This window comes from Carassius auratus, chromosome 30 (genome assembly GCF_003368295.1).
Source record: "Carassius auratus strain Wakin chromosome 30, ASM336829v1, whole genome shotgun sequence".
Classification (NCBI taxonomy): Eukaryota; Metazoa; Chordata; class Actinopteri; order Cypriniformes; family Cyprinidae; genus Carassius; species Carassius auratus.
This window is the reverse complement of record NC_039272.1, coordinates 1,895,085-1,915,220: the sequence shown is the minus strand read 5'-3', so window position 1 is coordinate 1,915,220 and position 20,136 is coordinate 1,895,085. Positions and strand designations below refer to the sequence as shown.

At 35.9% G+C, this 20,136-nt stretch overlaps 2 protein-coding genes across 4 annotated transcripts; one reads left to right on the top strand and one right to left on the bottom strand.

Moving 5' to 3' along the window:
- The first annotated feature begins 873 nt into the window (after positions 1-873).
- On the top strand, positions 874-9,815 carry tbx5b (T-box transcription factor 5b). 3 transcript variants are annotated; one of them, XM_026210695.1, is made up of 10 exons: positions 874-1,110; positions 1,507-1,679; positions 2,275-2,369; positions 2,841-2,960; positions 3,418-3,565; positions 4,325-4,477; positions 4,571-4,662; positions 5,725-5,861; positions 7,855-8,026; positions 9,448-9,815. In XM_026210695.1, exons 2-10 carry the CDS (start codon positions 1,536-1,538, stop codon positions 9,464-9,466), a joined length of 1,080 nt encoding a protein of 359 aa, XP_026066480.1. In that variant the 5' UTR covers positions 874-1,110; positions 1,507-1,535; the 3' UTR covers positions 9,467-9,815. The 3 variants fall into 3 exon arrangements, with proteins under 3 accessions (XP_026066480.1, XP_026066478.1, XP_026066479.1); XM_026210693.1 differs by lacking the exon at positions 9,448-9,815 and having other exon boundaries at positions 7,855-8,660; XM_026210694.1 differs by lacking the exons at positions 1,507-1,679; positions 9,448-9,815 and having other exon boundaries at positions 7,855-8,660.
- A 7,229-nt stretch (positions 9,816-17,044) lies between these two features.
- On the bottom strand, positions 17,045-20,091 carry drc10 (dynein regulatory complex subunit 10). Its single transcript, XM_026210692.1, is given in 6 exon segments — positions 17,045-17,946; positions 18,305-18,376; positions 18,453-18,686; positions 18,789-19,220; positions 19,222-19,455; positions 19,903-20,091. Coding segments are annotated over 6 exon segments (1,290 nt in total). The 5' UTR covers positions 19,939-20,091; the 3' UTR covers positions 17,045-17,664.
- Between the last annotated feature and the right edge of the window lie 45 nt (positions 20,092-20,136).

The following is a 20,136-nucleotide window of genomic DNA, read 5'->3' as shown; positions in this document are numbered from 1 at the left end:
GATTGCTCTATTCTGACTGACAGATCATAGAATCCGAAGAGAAATAAATTCACCTTTCAACAATTATAAAGTTATTCATATTTCAGTAATTGTGAGGAAAACTGATAAATCATCGAGTCATTTGTCCAAGTCTCATTAAACCGAGCCTAATCCGAATACTGACGTGCCATGACTGAGTCAAGCTCGCGCTCTCCGTGGTGTCCTGACTTTATCTCGTCACACGATTACCGTCTTATCTTAACGGGCAATGTTCCCACGGCTCCGCACCGCGAGCTATGCTGTTGTTATCCACTTGTCTTATTTATGAAAGCCTGTTTTGATATAAGACGAGCTTTTTGTTTGACGAGAACACGCGTGATCGGGCACGCGGCTCGTTTAATAAATAGATCAAAGGATATTTCCAAAGTTATTACTGAGGGAATGCTGTTTTCTGTCACCAGCAAACACATATACACGGACTCGAGCAGTGAAAGAGAGAGAGAGAGGACAGAGCGCTCGCCCAGTTACCTCCTTTCGACCTCCTCAACTTTTAGAGGAGGTCGCGCATAGAGGTGATGACGAAAAAGCGCTGAATATTTACAGAACAATTTGGAGTCTAAGCGTAAATTCTTGCGCCAGATATTGTGAATATAGCGAATTTCTCTTCTTACGCTATTTAGGACGGTTCTTAAATTGTGTGTGGGCATTTGGAAAGCGCATAGGAACAAGCAGGTTTATATTGGAGGACTAGAGGTGTTCGCACAATGTGGGTGTTTATGGTGAATTATGTCGCCGTGTGTAGTTTTTGGACATGGAGTGTCGTAAGTGTGTGAATGAACAAGGTGTGACGACATAGAAAGCGTCACATAATGGGGGGGGGGGGGGGGGGGGGTGCAGAGAATGGATGGAGGGAGAAAAGTGAGACAGGGCAGATGAAGGGACAGAGCTCGGAGAAGGGGTTTGAGGAGAGAGATTAAAAAGCCATAAACTCTTTTTTTTTTGATATTTTTATTTGTATTCAGGGAGTTTAAAAATTATAGGCCACTTGGAGAAACAAATCAGTGGGGACGAATTTAAAATTGCGTCTTTTTCGGAATTAAGTCAGCAACGGAAAGCTCATTATACAATGAGGTAAGAGACGACAAAAATCCAGCCTACATGCGAGGAAATTATAAAGTTATTTAATTCTGTAGGAATAAATGGAGATAGTTATAGCAGCCTCGATTCGAGAATTTACGATAGTCGGAATATAGCCTACATATTTTAAGGCTTCACATTTTACATTAAGAACCAAAGCGTCCTAAAATCGCTGAAAGCGCGAACCAGGAAATCATTGTACCAAGGCAAAATATATTTAGCCTATCTACTACTTTTGTAGCTAGTTGCTACACAATAATTTGATAACAGTAAATGTGGATTTTTTCTATCATTTGGATGATTAGTGTTTATTAAGGCTATTTATATTTATTTAATTCTGGAGATCACCTGATGAAAATATTTCTACCATTTCCCTTGCGCATCTTTTAGTTCACCGTAGTTAAACTCAAACGGGTGAAATGGCGAATTTAGAGTTCGGATCTCATCAGTCATGTTCCGGAGACGATTCCCCCGCGATGGGATTCGAGAAGGAGAAAGATTCCGGTCATCATGGTCGATGCAAAACCGGGTCTCCGCCGCAGCAAACTCAGCTCTCCCAACAGGTCAGCCATAACTGTGCACGCGCAGCAGAATGCGAGGCCAAAATTCTGCTGGCAGGTTTAAAAAAAAAAAAATTATTATTGCATTATTATTATTATGATTATTATTATTATTATTATTATTATTATTATTATTATTATTATACTATTGGTCCAGTTGTTTATTTAAAGTGTAATTATTAAGACTATTGCACATTGGAAATTCACTAGGAAGATGGCATATTTGCGAAATAATTAATAATGTTTATATAACAAGCAAATAGACATTTTGTAGCATCACACGGATTAATACAAGAGTGCTTTATTTGTTACGTAGTGCATTTTGATTATTTCCTGTTGTATGTGTGTCTGCAAAATGTACACGCGAATATTTTATAATTTGCTTTCAAATTCGATATTATTAACAATTCAATATTATTAACATTATGGACTAATTGAAAACACTGGTTAAAAAACCATTAAAACCCATTCTTTATTTTAATACATTTGTATTATATTGTTTGTATTTGTCAGCATATTTAGGCAGGAAAAAAAGTTATTGTTACAGCAGTAATTACTAATTGTTTTTGCTTTTTTTATTTCCGCTCCTGGCGCGCAGGGTATGGAGGAAATCAAAGTTTATTTGCACGAGAGAGATCTGTGGGCGAAATTTCATGATGTCACTACAGAGATGATCATCACCAAAGCTGGCCGGTGAGGGACTCTTTTTAATTTACATTTTTTTCTACCCCACAATGCATAAAGATAGAAAATATATTTCTTTTTTAATTTACTGTTCGTGGACCAGTCTATTTTCAACACAAATTTCCCCAGGCAGGGAAAAGCCCCTGGAGGACAACAGTGAGAAACAGAGCACAATTTGCAATAATATATTCAAACATGCTGTTGAGGCAGGATTTATTATTATTATTATTTTAAATAAATATATTCCCATTTTGCCAGCGTTTATAACCGGAGTGGGACACTTTAAATAAAACTGAAAATTATAAATAATTTATTTCTCTAAATATGTGTGATACTTCTTGTCATTACATTCAATGACTTCGTGGATCAGGAAAATGTTGACAAACAAGACAATACTCTCATTGTATTAAAATTATTATTATCACCATTATTATTTGACTGTTCTTATTGGCTCTCTAATGGATCACTGATCTTTTACAGACGAATGTTTCCCAGCTACAAGGTGAAGGTAACGGGCTTAAACCCCAAAGCAAAATATATCTTACTGATGGACATTATTTCAGCCGACGAGCATCGGTATAAGTTTGCAGATAACAAATGGTAAGAAAGTAATAAATTATAACTTATTCAAACTATTATACTAATAAAATACATAATATAAAGTTAAACATTTCTTATTCTTTTTCAACAATGACTCTTAACTAGGCATTTTATTTAAGAGATTTTGAATGGTGATTGAATGATTGTATGAAAGGTTATTGAGCTGTTGAACATACAGACAGGTGTTGGTAAATCAATGTATGGAGGAATGCTAAGAGAAAGATATGCATAGCATAAATACAAATTAACTCTGTTGTGTGTTGATGTGAAATGATGCAAGAATAATGCAATTATAAGCCTTGGTTAGAGAATATCGTTCACTGAGTGGAGGATCAACAAAGAGCAGAGAAACTCAACTGAGACAGAAGTTTATTTTGTAACCTGAACTTTTATCTCAGAATTGGGGAGCAGATAGAAAGTCCTTATCAACTCGTTTTGTGTCCTATCTGCTCTGTAGGTCCATCAGTGGTAAAGCTGAGCCGGCGATTCCAGGCCGACTGTATGTGCACCCAGACTCACCGGCTTCAGGAGCTCACTGGATGAGACAGCTCGTCTCTTTCCAGAAGCTTAAACTCACCAACAACCACCTGGATCCTTTCGGACATGTCAGTGATGATGCCAGTCATATCTGATCGGTTATTTACTGATGAACATAATTAAACACTGCACTGGCTTACAGCTTAGTTTGTTTGAACCGGACATGGAACAGGGTTTCTGTGGGTCTTTAAAGGGTCTTAATTCACCCTTCCATAAAATAAGGCCCAAAAATGTCTAAAATCAGAGCAGAAAGTCTTACATTCATTAAGTCAATGTTGCATGCAATGCTAAATGAATAACTTCCTTCGTCTTCTTTTCCAAAACAAATTTCTAAACATCCTTAAATCAAGATACATTTATTGAGCTGGAAAATGAAGAATGAGTTTATGTTTAAAACAACAACAAATATCTGTCAATGGAGCATGACAACTTTTTATTTTTATTAGCAGATCTTTTTTTTCATGACAAATTGCATCAATATGATACATTTCACAGAAAGAATACTTCTTATCTCCTTTAATTTTGCTTCTCAAGTAAATTTATCTTGATTTAAACAAATCTTTAAACAATTGCACTGTATAACAAGACAAAAATACTGAGGAATCACATTTGTTTCTTTATAATATTGAGAGGAGCAGATTGGTTATATACTTTTTTTTTTTTAAATCGAACCAAATTTTGAAGTGTTGCTAATATAATACATTTAGTTTTTTCAAATTCTCTTAAAAAAGGTCCTAAAACACCTTAAATTCACCCAGATAAAACCTGCAGAAACCCCTATGTAATCAATGTGTTGATCAGGAGATCTCTTCTTTTATTTGCTGCAGATCATTTTAAATTCCATGCATAAATACCAGCCTCGCCTGCACATTGTGAAGGCAGATGAGAGGAACAGCTTTGGCTCCAGCAACACAAGTTTCTGCACACACTCGTTTCCTGAGACAACCTTCATCGCTGTAACGTCCTACCAGAACCACACCGTAAGCAGCAAGATCCCTGTTATCATAGAATAAATGCATGCATTTGCAGAAAGCAGCAGAGAGTTCATATTTAATCCTCTGTTTTTTTTTTAGATCACTCAGCTGAAGATTGAGAATAATCCATTTGCTAAAGGTTTCCGTGGAAATGATGATATCGAATTGCATCGCATGTCCCGTACACCAAGGTGGAACATGCATATTTTAATTTTATTTTAATCAGTTTTTTGAACTTTTACAACTACAACAGGATACAGATACAGGAGAAACGTGAAAAATAACCACCCCCCACCCCCATACAGACAGAAAATAAAATTGTATTTAAATGTTTTTTTTTTTTAAATCAATACATATTGTAGAACAAAGAGCATAAAGCCTAATGTATCGAGAATATATGTTGGAGCATTAAAGTTTAGACATTTCGACCATTTATCAAATGTATGCATACCTCCACAAACAGCTTTAAAATATATACGGAACACACATATGAAAATATTTCATGTTTGTGGATCATAACAGCACCATGAGTTTGTTTATGATTAATGATGAATCACTAATGCATTGTTTTATTTTCAGTCTTCATTTATACATGTCCTATGTGCCTGCATGTCATTGTGTGTTGCATCTCGTAAACACTGATGTTGTTTCAGATACATGGAGAATATGTTGTCCTTTTATAACTAGCAGGGTTTAGGAACAAAAGTCAAAGCTTTGTGTTGCATGTTGACAGTATTGAATGTGACACACAAGAGAGAGATATTTATAGTGTAACAATATTAAGAGCAGAGCGCCACAACACACTGTCACACAGAGAGGTCACTGAGGGGCTAATGTGTGTGTGTCTAAGTAAATGCGTTTTTGAGCGAGAGAGTGAAAAAACAGAGAGAAGAAGGAATGAGTCAGATTGGAAAGGGGGTCTAGAAAAGATTTTTAGCTACTGCAATTGTCTCTTAGCTTAGAAATTTCATTAGAAACGATCAGTAGTGTGCAAATGATATCTGTTACCCTTTGCCGCCCCACCGTGCCAATGCAAATCATGAGCCTGCTCTCTCTCTTTTAACACCCTGATATATCAACTCTAGTGCTAGTGTTTTGTGACTTTTCCCCTAAAAGTTCCCTAATGCACTGGGCTTCTGAAATATTCTCAATATATCTTTTGCATCTTTCTTTAAATTAAATTTTCCTGATTTCTTCAATTTAGTCTGGATCATGCTATAGGAATCAATGCATATTTTACCCTTTATTCACAGTAAGGAGTATCCACTTGTACCACGTAGTACTGCAAGGCAGCGTGCAGCTCCACCGTCTCCTGACTCCGGTATCTCTCAGTCAGAATACACTGTGACACAAAAGTCCAGTCCTGGCTACACCTGCTCTGACATTTCAGGTACATGGTGCAAAACAAGGAGGTTGAATTTCTGTGAATTTCATAAATGTGTAAACTTTTTGTGGAATTTAACATTTTAAAACTTTCTAATTTGCTTAAAAGTAATAATAAGTTAGAATTTGATTTGATATATTTCAGTGTTTCTTAATTGTATTTTATCCTTAATCCCACTTTTTTTAGACAATGATCTTTGAATAGGTTCAATAAAGTTAAAAACCAAAAGATTGGGTGCGTAGTACTAAGGTTTATAATTGACAGCTCATTCTCTCACTTCTAAAATGCAACAATAATTTAAAATCTATTTGTCATTCAAAAAAACTTTGTGTGCATTTCTTCAGATCTCTTCATAGCACATGATGTACTTGTTTCTTTCCTGCATGCAACAAGTAGACCATGTTGAGATGTTAGATTCATGAACAAATGACTCTAATGAGCTCTTTTTCATTCAATCAAAAATAATCACAAATCAGCCTCAAACTCACACAGGTTTTAATCAGACTTACTTAGTTATTAAAATTATTTAAAGCCATTAACTGGGTTCACAACGGACCCTCACAGAGTACCAAGTTGTGTTTTTTTTGGGTGTTTTTTGGCTGTTATTTGTTAGAATGTTGATTTATAATGGTTGCAACATGTCACCCAAACAAAGTTACACATTGTAATTTGAACAACCAGTCAGTAAATTGTCTTCTGAAAGTCTGACATGATAGTAAATGTATAACATTCAAGTCAAAGTCTCTGTTACAAGTAGTTATCTAATTTGACAGAGAAGTCAGTAAAATAGGGTGTTAGTATGAAGGAAAGGCTTTTTAAATGTGTTCTTTATGTATTTTGAAAAATGCATAGCATACTATTGTGTTGTGGGTGAAACTGTCCATAAACTTAAAAGATAATTTCCTGGCTCAAAACTAACAGTTCCTTTTCCTTTTTTTCAAAAAAAAAAAAAAAAAAAAAATGTTCTTAGTGTAATTTGGCTCTAAAATGTTTTATTATAGGAGCCAAAACTCAGTTATTTTTGTTGTCTAGACCCTGTTCTGACTGTAACAGAGAGCACTCTGTAAACCTTCTGGAATCCAGCATGCATGCTATTATTAATTCAAAAGCTCTATGCCAGGGTTCCTCAAATCTTGTCCTGGAGGGCGAATGTGCTGCAGAGTTTAGCTCCAACCTTGATCAAGCTCACCTACCTGTGATTTTCTAATAAACCTGAAGACACTGATTAGCATGCTCAGGTGTGTTTGATTAGGGTTAGAGCTAAACTCTGCAGGAAAATGGATCTCGTGGACCAGATTTGAGGATCCCTGCTCTATGCAGTCTTCTAAGCAACCAGCCATTGGCGCTTTTCCACTGCATGGTACGACTCGGCTCAGTACGGTACGGCACGGCTCGACTTGGCTCGGTTTGCGTTTCTACTACAGTTTAGTACCGCGTTAGAGTGGGATGGATTATTCACATGTCATTAGTTTTGTTTCACCTCTACTGCCATGACTTGTGAAAAAAAAAATTCATTCTGCGTCGCCCCATTAAGCTCTCGCTGGATCTGCTCTTCTGCTATCAATGAGAGCAATGTCTGTACTTCCTCAACAGACAACGAAAGAGCTATTTTTGGGTTGTTAAAAAAGGTGGGCTTGTTCAAAACAGTTGTGTTTGCTCCTAAGCTGTTTGTGCTGGTTTAAGTCTAGCGGTTATTTTGTGTTTGTGTTGCAAGTTCAGTGATGCAGGTAGTGACGATTCTCTCCGGCCAATCAGCGATCAGCAGAGTTTACGTCTCACATTTTGTTAACGGTACGGTTTACTTGGAACCTCAACCGAAGTGATGCTAAAAAAAATTACCAGGTACCAGATACTGTACCAAGTGGAAAACCGTACGAAGGTGAACTGTACCGAACCGTACCGTGCCTTACCATGCAGTGGAAAAAAAATCCACATTCCAGAGCTGATTTACCATGTCTCTGCTGGAATGATTGAATCAGGTTTGTGTTTCTGTCTGCAGGTGACCACAACCTCACTGAAACCCCTCCCTCTCATGACCCCACCTACCACCTCTTCACCTACCAGCTCTCTCCGGGGGCAACCCCTGTGCATAGCGCCCCCTGCAGTATGGACACCCCACAGCACCAGCCTTGCATGTATGGAAGCTCTCAAGTGGGCATGGAGGACCTCAGGTGGGCTTCTTATACAGACAGCACAACTTACCAAAGCTTTTCTTCAGCTAAAGAAATGGGTGGGACTTTTGTTCCCCCCACTGACCTCTCTCAGGAACTGTATCCACAATACACCTGTGAGGTGGGTGTCCAGTCACATTGCATGATGACTGATTTCTCGCTTTATGCTTGCAATCGATCATTCAGCCAAAACCAACAACCAAACAGCTGGTGTGGGGGGAGCTGAGCAAGTATGCCTGGTGTGTGTGTGTGTGTGTGTGTGTGTGTGAGAGAGAGAGACAGAGAAAAAGGAAAAGAATGATAGAGTCTGTGAATAATTGTGGTAACATACTCATAATTTTATCCTGAGATCACAAGTTTGCATCTGTATTGCTTCACAGTTTCTACCTTGTTGTTGTGTTTTCTAGCAAATTAAAATGATTCTATTTGTTGTTTTCAGTTCTGCTAGAGCATCAAAATAACAAATAATAATACAATTCAACAAATTCAAATTAATATAATTTGCAGTATAGTAGCTGCAATTCTTATTTCAAATATTGGTAAAAATATTTGTATGTAATTTCTTACATATTTTTATAATTTTATATATACCCTTTATAATAACATTTTAGATTTGCTCATGCTTTTTGTCATCTACTTCAATATATATATATATATATATATATATATATATATATATATATATATATATATATATTAAATGAGTATATATATATGTGTGTGTGTGTGTGTGTGTGTGTGTGACCCTGGAGCACGAGTATATCAAAACATCAAAACTTACTCTTTGATTAGTCATATGCATTGCTAAGAACTTCATTTGGACAACTTTAAAGGTGGTTTTCTCAATATATCTTTTTTTTTTGCACTCTCAGATTCCAGATTTTCAAACAGTTGTATCTCGGCCAAATATTGTCCTATATATACAATCACTGTGGAGCAAGTGGAAACTAATGAGATTTCGGGATAAAAATGAGAGATTATAATTTAAAATAGACAACATTTTCTCTTAAACCCTGTGATGAACGTTTGCATGTCCCTTAAGTCTTCAGTGATGTGTGTGTGAGATTTTGTGTACGTGTATCACATATCTTCTGGTAAAGATGCGTGAATCTCGGTTACCATTACTGCCATTTTTTCAAGATACAACTACACAAGGAATTAAAAAAAAGGGAATACAGTTAAGGAGGTGGGTTGTTTCACTGTGGTCAGAATCTGTGAAAATTTAGGGAGAATCCTCTCTTTTACTATTTCACTTAGGACATTCTGGTGTAGCCTGCAACAACTAACAAACCCAAATGCAAAAAACTGCCAGATTTAGAACTCTTAAACTTCCTATTACACATTGTCTAGCTTCAGATGTGGGTCCTTTTATTTTGTTTATTATTACTCTATTCTGATGAGAAAAACTGCACGTGTCACAGTCCGTTAAGGGAGCAGTGATGTTACCAATCCTGTCATGGCCCAAGGCAAGACATACAGAGAGAGAGAGAGAGACAGAGAGGAGCGGAGGCATCAGCTGGACATTTATTTATAGGTAAACCATGCAATAAGAAATTTCATGAGTGAAACATGGTCATTTTAAAGAAAACGTTAAATGTTGTGAAATTCATGTTTCAGTTATTTATAATGATGAATTAAGTTCACAATTTGTGATTGCTGATATTTATTTGTAAAGCGTTTTTAAATGTATTGAGCAGTTTGCTTTACCCTGGCAAATGTAAAGTTTCTGTGTTTTGTGAAGGTGTTTTCTGAAACTTCTTATGAAGCTGAAATAAAATGTTCATCCCCAGCAATGTGTTTTGTGTTGATATGACGTAGTACTTCATGCATATATTTTGTATGGAAGTTATGCAGTGGATGTGTATATGTGCATGCATACACGCATGTGTGTGTGTTTGTTTGTGTGTGCCTTAGAGCTGTAGTTTCACACATTGTGTGAGAATTTGAGCTGTTGCAGGGAAACAGAGAGAGAGAGAGAGAGAGCTTTTAGAAGTTTGACATCACAAAAATGACTGGAAAGTTCTTTAGGGGAAAACAGTTTATCATCTAAAGGCTTAGGACATTTTTATGCACTTTAACAATGCTTACTGCATGGAGGAAATTCATGCTGTACTGTTATGTCCCTTTTAGCAGTTCATATGCTATCATTTCCATAAATGATTGACATTTTGAAATTACATTTATAATTATTACATAACTATCAATAAATTCCCCTGCCTCATCTTAGTGAACAATTTTTGGTGCATGGCTCCTATTGATGTTCTCTTTCAGATGGAAATCTGAACCCAAATCAAGTCCTTGAAAAGCTTCTGACCCTGACTGGATTTCCTGGCCCAGCTAAGCACTTATTTACTGCTAATTAAGTGATCTGAGCTCATTTTCTCAAACGTAATGGCATCATCCAGCTCCTCCAGGAAACACGCCACAGCCCCCAGTACACTCTGGTACACACACATGGTCCAATAAGGGCCCTTTTACCTCCCTGACATTAGCCAGTAATGCTATTAACCCGTTCATCATTAAGATGCCCACTTAAGCAAAATGCGAAAAACGAAAGATACCCACTTAAGCGAATTTATTGCGTAGTGGAAAGAGATCGAAAATCTTAATGTAGAGTAGGAGTGCAGCTCACAACTGATCTATGTACTCGTCATTGTTTCTCTTTGTTCCTCATTTCAAGCTTTGACCCGAAGAAACTTTATCAGCTTTTTAATACCGTATTTTGATATCAGCACAGGCTGGAGTTCATTTAATCTGTTTTGTGTCAGTTTTTCATAAGGTTATGCATTCCAAACCTTGTTGAAAACATGAAAACAAATGTTTAAATATAGATTTTTTGCAAAAAAAAAAAGAAAAAAAAAGGTTTCATTCACACAAATGCTGTTCTTTAAACTTTTTAATTATCATCATGTGACTCTGAAGACTGCAGTAATAGCTGTTGATAATTCAGCTTTGCCATCACAAAAATAAATAATATTTTAAAATAAAATAAAACAGTAAACAGTTATTCTAAACTATTTTAAAATAATATTTCATATTGTTTTATTGTCATTTTGTTGAAACAAATGCTGTAGAGAGCATAGGAGAACAAATCATAGCAGCCCAAATAAATGGTATTAGACTCATAATGGAGTTAAGTAGACAGCAGAAGTTAAGCAGAAACTGTAACTGAATTGAATTGAAAACAAGCTTTGTACAATAAATGAGACATTTTACCCCAAATTTTAATTATAGATGTATATGAATTTATTTTATTATATATATCTATTATATTATAAGTCCCAAAATCCCCATAATGTTTAAAGATAATATATTAGAACTTTAATATATATAAGTATAATACTATATTTAACGTAAAATATATTTTCCAGCATTTAAGCCAATGAACCTAAACAAAATTTGATGGAAAGAGAGTCAGAAATAGTCACCATACAGTCAGCAGTTGTCAATAATCAGCACCAAATACCAGGAGCCGTAGAGATCGAGAGTGGGTCAGTGCGTGTGTGTGTGTGTGTGTGTGTGTGTGTGTGTGTGTGTGTGCTTGTTTGTATCTGCTGCTTAGTGGACCAGAAAACACTCATATGGAAGCCCCTCCCCCAACAGTTCATCCTAAGAAGACTGTTCCCTATGGAGACCTCATAATCCTCAAAGTCAAAGCCTGCAGCAAACACAGACAGAAAAGACCTCAGCAGACTCCTCAAAAGACATCTCTTCACATCTTTAGTGTGTTTTTTTTATAAATCAGCAACTGAATCAAAAAGCAGCATGCACTCATTTTACCCAGTCAAATACTATTATTTCTGTTGTGCACTATTAATAATGTATAATTTAAAGATTAATATTAATGAATGTATTTAATTCACTAAAAAACCTGATCTAACGGCACACTGGTGCTGTAGAGGTGAACGGGCCACCCCCCGATGCCCCCCACCCAGCTCACCCCACCTCCAAATGTTCCGGGGCAGCATGCTTCGGCAACAAGGAGCCACTGTCACTCTCCATTAGCGAGAGAGCCCTAATCCCTCCACGCAAAACTGCCATAATGATATCACTAACCACGAGTGGCACCGCCGGCCATGCAGTGCATGTATGTGTGTACAACCTAATGTCCAGAGCTTGACCTTTCACAAACACTTGTTTCACTAATCTGAACCTTTTTTAAAATGCCTTCCTACATCTTGAATGTCTGCTTGAATATAGTTCCAGCAAAATGAGACGTTTGGCCTCATACGTGACCTCAAACAGAATATTGTTTTTCATAATCTTAACATTTGAAAACATTAGTTTTGTCCTCTGTAATGATATTATGTTCTTATATTAAACAGATGTTGAAACCTTCTGCATGTTAATTGTAGATCATTTATATTCATATTTTATACATCATGGGGCAAAAGCTTAAAATTGTTGTACACTTGTTTTAGAAAAAAGTATCACCAAAGCTGCATTTATTTGAGCAAAAATACAGTAAAAAAAAAAAAACGAATAATAATGTGAAATACTGTTATAATTTAAGATGACGTTTCTGTGTTTATATATTTTAAACATAATTTAACTCAGTTCCTGGCTCAGGGGTAGAGCATTGCATTTGCAACGAAGATGTTGTGGGTTCAATTCCCAGGGAACACACATATTAGTAAAAAAAAAAAAAATGTATATCCTAAATGCATTGTAAGTTGCTTTGGATAAAGTGTCTGCTAAATGCATCAATGTAATTATTAATAATGGTTCTTAGTATTATTTCTTTTTCAGTTTTTTATGTTAAAAGAACATTTTGTATGCTAAAAAAAAAGAAAAAAAAGAATTGTGATCCATTTTATTTGTCCTTGTTGAATAAAAGACGCTTTTTTTTTTGCTTACCCCAAACATTTTAATGGTAATATATATAATAAATACATATAATAATAATAATAATAATAATAATTTAAGCAAGTAAAAATGTTTTCACAATGCTAATAATATGCAATGTTTCTTGAGAAGCAAATCGGCATATTAGAATGATTTCTGAAGGATCTTGAGACACTGAAGATAGGAAATGTAATGATGCTGAAAACTCAGCTTTCACAGAAATAACCTAAATAAAAAAAATAAAAAAACATTAAAATAGAAAACTTCCATTTTAAAATTTTATTTTAACATTTATTTTAATATTTCAGAATATTAGAGTTTTTACTGTATTTTTCACCAAATAAATGCTATTGGTGAGCATAAGTTACTTTACTTGTAAATTTGTTTTTCAAAAACATAAAAAAAGTTATTACAAACATTTTAAATTTTTGTTTTAAACTTTTAAACTTCTATCTTTTGCTAAAGTAATAAAATCATCCAAGTTTGGAAAGCCATGAAGGTTAAAATTCTGACAGAATTAAAAGTTTTGGCTGAAGGATCTCTTTTATTCAAGCCCTGCATCACTTAACTGTTTCACCAATAGTCTCCCCCTTTCTCTTATCCCTCTCTCTCTCCCCAGCGTTCAGTATTGTTTACTCCTCATAAGCAAGCCCTCTTTTTGCAACACTAAACGGTGCATTACAACTATCAAACAAACAAACAAATGCTCCCTGGCCCAGCGGGACAGCTGCGGTGTCTTATCACTTATCAAGAACATTAAGCAAGGATAAACATCATCCTGAACATCATCCTGAGTGACTCTCCTGCTTATTCTCTCACCTCTGTTATGCTCTTGAATAATGAATTTCGCCTGCACTTGTTCAGTGTTCAATCATGTGTGAACACAATAGAGAGACACACAGACCTGATGCCACTGAACAGCATGCTGAAATATGGGGTTCTCTTTTTTTTTCTTCTTTTCTTTCTGAGATTTGAGGTCAGGGAAAAGGTCAAGACTAAATATGGGATCCCTGGTTTCTGTCCAGATTTTCTCAGGTCTCTATCAGTAAAAGATCAATATCACCCCTGGTTCAGTAGACCCATTATTTTTTAGATTATTTTGCACATGGATTTTTAATTACAATTTAAAGCCTAAATTAAAAGTCACAAATATTTTAAGCAAGATCATTGTTATAGCATACTATTAAGACTTAAAAAAGATACATATTTGTGTACAGAATGAGAATCCAAAAATAATAACCAAATTGAACAATTGTTTATTGTGAGTGGGGGAAATAGCAATATTCTTCTCTTTTCAGATTTGGACATTTACATGGGTGTTAAAAATAATAAAAATCAAAATTTTAAGTCTAAGACAAGCCTTTATGGCCCTAATGCATTAGGTGAGAAGGTGTCAGGAGACAGAAAGATGTTTATGAAAGATAAATGAAGGGATGGACTTATGCACGAAAACAAAAAATGAAAGAAAAAAAAACACATAAAAACACTTAACGTATTTGAATTTATCTTATCAAGTCCATTAAGCTGCACAAACATTCTTTTTTCATGTTCTCACGTTGTTATTCCATTGGCATTATTCATTAAATAGCAAAAAATACATATTAAATTCAAATGATGTAGACAACAAAGTGCATTTTGGCACTATCTGAAGCGAAGAAGACGTTTAACAGGCTTCTCTACAGAAATGCCTCATAAATGTTTATAGCGTGCATTTGATAGCGCTTCAGTGCGTAAGAACTGAAGATGATTGTGTGTTACAGATTCATACACCAATGGTTCTAATAGATGTATAATAATAATAATAATAATAATAATAATAAAGTTAGCACAGTTATTAGTGTTACACTTGTTTCCGGTATTAATAATGCTATAATAATGCTATAATAATAATAATAATAATAATAATAATAATAATAATAATAATAATAATAATAGTAGTAGTAGTAGTAGTAGTAGTAGTAGGCTAATAATAATAATAATAATCAGTCAACAACTTTTTTGCTACCACAATAAACTGAAAGGTCATTTTTGGCAATGGCCATAATCTCGACCTGAATTAGAACGTGGTCTCATCGAAAAACAGCAGCCTTTATGATCTAAGTCTAAGAAATTAATTTGAACTTAATTTGCAAATGGAGGGCAAGGAAGGAAAAAGCTCTCCTTTTTTGTTGCTGTGGAAACGACACAAGCGCAGAAAGTTTGTCGACAGTGCGCAGCGCGTTTCTGTTTGTGGGGTTAGAAAAGATGGAATTGAATTTGGAAACTTACTTTCATTCGATTTTCGAAAGTAAAAATAGGATATCATTTATTACACTTCAGTTCGACCAGTGTTTTCTAGAACCATTAATGTGCCGTCGTAATGGCCACTGAGATTTGTTTTCAGAGATTCATGAAGTCGCTGAAGTGCAAAAAACTGTTGTATAAGCATTGTTTGGGACCATAGAGATAGTTAACAATGTAATGCATTCAGAGATTTAGAAATTTCCGAAATAAGGCCGCGCAGAAGGATTCGGCGGATTTGAATGTAAGTGCAATGATGCTTGTGGAGGCGCGTGAGGAGTGCACAAGCGGGTCCAGGGCATTGGAACATTTTTTTAATAACATTATGGTCAAACTGGTCAAAAACAATTACGTACATTACAGTCTTTACACATTCATGCTGTACCTGCATGACTTGAAGTAGGTGCCCTAAGGGCATTAAATAAATGGGTGCCAAATGAATTGTCTTAAAGGGATAGTTCACCCAAAAATGAAATTCTGTCATTAATTACTCGCCCTAATTTCGTTCCAAACTCATATGACCTTCGTTTATCTTCAGAATTGACTCAACCTCAGACATCATGCCCACTAACTGTTGGCTAAACATCTGATGCATGTGGGACACAAAAGTGGAAACTCTTCAGGAGTGTCGAAGTCTTCATCTTATTGGTTAAATTCTACAGGATTTCCGTGAGACGCGTGTGTCGCATTCTTTAACGTTCCTCCTGGAAACAAAGATACCTTGGTGCCAAACCCCTTCATGAAAGAAGAATGCTGCCGTGTTTACAACTGTGATGATGAGTACTTATCAAGGTCAACTAAACACTGGATTTTCAAAAGTATGTGAAATATTTAAAGCACAGAATTTTTAAAATATGTCTGACACACCAGTCTGTTATTGTGGCCTCAAAACATGACAATAAACAAAATGATCTGTGATTGGTTGTTTGAAATTTGGCCTTGGCCAATGAAAGCAGCTACGCGAGAACACAAATGTAAAAAAAAAATCTTTGGAACACAAATGTAGATATTTTTGATTAAATTTGAAAGCTCTCTGACCCTCTATAAACAGCAAGGGTCCTATATGATCAAGGCACATAAACGTTGTAAGGACATCATTAAATATGTCCATGTCACATAAGTGGTTCAGCCATAATCTTAATTTTAACTTTCTGTGCACAAAGAACGACTTTATACAAACAATTCTTCTCCTCTGCATTACCCTGGTACCTTTTTGGAGAGTATCATGATGCATCCGAGTTTGAGAACATTGGTCAAGTCATTGACCGTCCTACGCACTCCGTTCTATTAAGAACTTCTAGAAAACCAAACTAGGTTAGACAAAGAGAAAGAGAGCACAAAGTTGTAACTGATACAGAACCTAAAAAAACCGAGAGCTGTTCTCCTGCACTGTAAAAAACCAACTGCACCCGCAACAGACCCAGCTAGACAGAATGCACTTGCATACAAATGGGTAAACACACACACGCACACAATTTACAGGCCTATGTCTTCTGTACAGTTCTGTCTCCCAAGATTACAGACTATTCATATGTTCTACAGGAATTAAAACTGAAGCATTTCCATTCCACTGCAGGAAAACACTCCACTCCAGTTTGCTCAGCTAAAGGCCACAATCTGTAACATTTATTAGATGATCACACATTACAGGAGAGTCTCTGTGGACACCTTCAAGCAGGTGGAAATGGTGAATAATGCAACCTTGAATGAATCATTATTTACTGTTGATATGATTTTTAAAACTAAAATGAGCTACAGTAATGTTCTAAAATGTCATCACATAGCAATGTGTAGTCAAATGTAACATGCAAGCATATATTTTTTCCAAATTGCTTTGATGAAAAACTAAAACAAAAAATGTTTTTGTAATTCTCCCTCCAGATTCAGAAATATTTTCAGCTCATGAGAGCTATAGATGATGAACTGAAGTTCAACATTATGGCAAGGCCAAATCTAAATGAAAAGAATGACAGCGGAGATCAAGACCCAATCTTTGAAGGTGTTTATCCACTGAAAATGGACAGATGTGCCTAAGCTACATAAAAATCATCATCTGGCCACCCTTGAGGATTGTACAGGATTGTTAGGACTGTGGTTGGAGGGACACCAGGGATATTGTCCAGGGACATGGAGATTTAAAGGATGTTTAATTAAAAGGGTTTCCTCTTTAATAATCAATGAAATATTATTGGATTCAGATATGTGAAATATCAAAACATAATAATTGGATTCAGATGTCTTGATTTTTTTCTCAATATACTGTGTAGGCAGCAGATGGATCCATTGTTTCTATAAACTGGAATACACTACATAACTTTCAAAATCTGAACAGATTTGAAGAACTCAGGGCAAATATCTGGTTAAAAACTGTACAGTGTATTCAAGAGGAATGTGAACATTTGAATGCTTCATGAGTCTTACAGTCACAGTGTTTTCCCCTCTGTTTTAATGATCTAGTAACGGGAGTAATATTGTTGATTATCTTGCACTATGCTTTCATGTCTTGTTTTCTTTCATTTCCCTTTTTTCCCCTTTCCCTTTTTTCCTTTCTTGGGTTTTGTGTTGGCCTTCATGGCCTTGCGTACACAAAAGCCTCTCCAGTGGGCCTGAATGACAGTGGCAGCTTGGCTCTGGATCTGTCTTTCTCTTTCCTGTTTTTCCCTCTGCTTCTGAGCCTCCAGTCGCTCCTCCATAATCTGGGAGTACTCCAGGTCCAGGACTGCTGAATGTTCCTCCAGCGCTGTGAGCTCTGCCATGTCTGCTTCATACATGCGTGTCATTTCCTCCAAATCTGTCTGGACAAACATATAGATAGGCATACAAAATCAAATGCACAAGTGCATAAAAACAACAACATTTACATTTTTATATGCTTTTACATTCAAGAAACATTTCACATTATTATTATTTTTTGTGGAATCTATCCTATTTTGTTTTAGGATTCATCAATGAGAACAGCATTTATTTGATTATTTTTGTAACAATATCTTTGCTGTCACTTTTGTTCCGCTGAGTGCTGAGTAAAAGTTTATCTAGTAAAAGAAACATTATCTTAAAAAAAATCATCCTGAGCTCAAATGTTTGAATGGTATCTGCAAATACACCTGAAAATGAAACTGAATCAACATAAGTACGTATCAGATTAATGTCTACCTGTTTCTCTCCAATTTCAGTATCATATTTCTGGATCCAGTTCTCAATCTCTGTTTCCTCCTTGTATTTTTTCTGCAAATCAAAACCAGCATCATTTACAAAAAAATAACTATACCCACACACACTATTTAACTGGATTATACTTAACCTTTCGTAGTGCCAGTTCTCTCTCTCTGTCGTCTGCAGTCACATTATTGAGCTGAGCTCTCAGTTGACTGGCCTCCTGCTGCAAACGACTTCTCTTCCCCTCTGAAGTTTTTGTATCTGATTGGCTCTGTTTCTCAGCATCCTGATGTGTTCGGGCGATGAATTCCTCCAAACCTTTCTCCATCTGATGCAGTGAGTTTCTCAGCTGGTGCACTTTATTATTCAATGTGGATATCTAAATAGAAGTAAGAGTCAGAGAAAGAATGAAAGTATAGAGAGACAACTCATTCATTTTGTCAACTTTATAAAAATGTTTGTTCATTATCATCCTGCTGACCTCTGTATCCTTGTCTTTTATTGCACTGGCAACCTCTTTTTCCAGTGAGTCTATCAGCTTCTGGTTGGCAGAGTGACGTTGACTGACTTCAAGCATCATCTCTCTGCGTTCTCTCTCCTCTGCAGGTGTAGTGAGAAGCCTCTCCAAAACAATCTCTCTCAAATCACACAGGCCATCTTTCAGCTTCTGAGTCTCCGTCTCTCCCCCTCTGTTGGGTTCTATGCCTTTTAGCACCTCCCTTGTGGTAGGAGTTGCCCTAAGCAGCCGTATAATGTTATGAAAGGAGTCTTTAAGGGCTTTTTTCGATTTGGCTAATTCTTCCTTTAGTTCACTTTTCTCAAAGCTTGCATCAAGCACCATAGCTTTGTACTTTTCCCCAAGCCTGTGGTGCTCTTTCAGGGAATGGACCACCTCTTCTCCAAGACTCTGGGAAAAGTGCTTCTGGAGAGCTCAGCAAAGTGGGTAGAAGAGAAACTATCTCCATCTGACGGATGCTCTCATCTAGTACCCCAAATATAAGCTTTGCCTCCAGAGATGAGAGTGTCTTCCTGGAGGGGTTGATGGTCTTCAAGTAGTCTGCTTTAGTTTTGTTTGTAAGGGTGGCTGCATCTGATAGTCTTTCTTCATGAGGGACGGCGTCTGATTTGGAGCCCATCGTTAGAGGTTTCTATGATTGTGAGAGAGAAAAGTATTCAGACTTCAAATAATTTTTAAAACAATGAAGAGGTGAAAATTTATTTGAAAGATGTAATATTATTTAAATACAGAAGGGATGATGAGATATAAGATAAGTTACTTAAAATACATTAAAATGCAATTCATACAAAACAAATCTAATTCCTTGTTTATTTTAAATTAACATTTTACACTACTTAAAATTTTTTTTTTAGGGAATTGTGACTTTTTTTCTTCGAAAAATTACATGTGTTTTAAAACAGATTTTTAAAAAGATTTCTCGATTTTATCGCATCGGTCATTTCTATTTCTATTCATATTCATTGCTGACAAAGAATTACTTTGCGCTTAACAGCTTGTCTAAATAATATTGTCTAAATTGTCTAAATAATCCATAAACAATAATAATTTTGCTCTCCCTTAATATATTGTACATTACCGTGTTTTTATTCATGTTTGTAGAAACCTGCATCATGTAAACACACTCTGATGTTATGTTTACCAGTTGCTGTGACAACTGCTGTCATGACATTCTGATCCCAGCGACTTCCCACTCTAGCAACAAACAAAATAAGAAATGTCCTCCATGATTTACTTACACATGTATATAGACCCACTTTCCCTGTATGTATTTCATAAACCTCATATTATCATTAAACGTCTTAATATGTTT

Excerpts from the sequence above, each read along its gene's own strand:
- tbx5b (XM_026210693.1), top strand. The coding sequence starts at position 1,536 with ATGGCGAATTTAGAGTTCGGATCTCATCAGTCATGTTCCGGAGACGAT. Across the intron at positions 1,680-2,274 it reads AAACTCAGCTCTCCCAACAG|GGTATGGAGGAAATCAAAGT; the intron begins GTCAGCCATAAC and ends CCTGGCGCGCAG. Across the intron at positions 2,370-2,840 it reads ATCATCACCAAAGCTGGCCG|ACGAATGTTTCCCAGCTACA; the intron begins GTGAGGGACTCT and ends GATCTTTTACAG.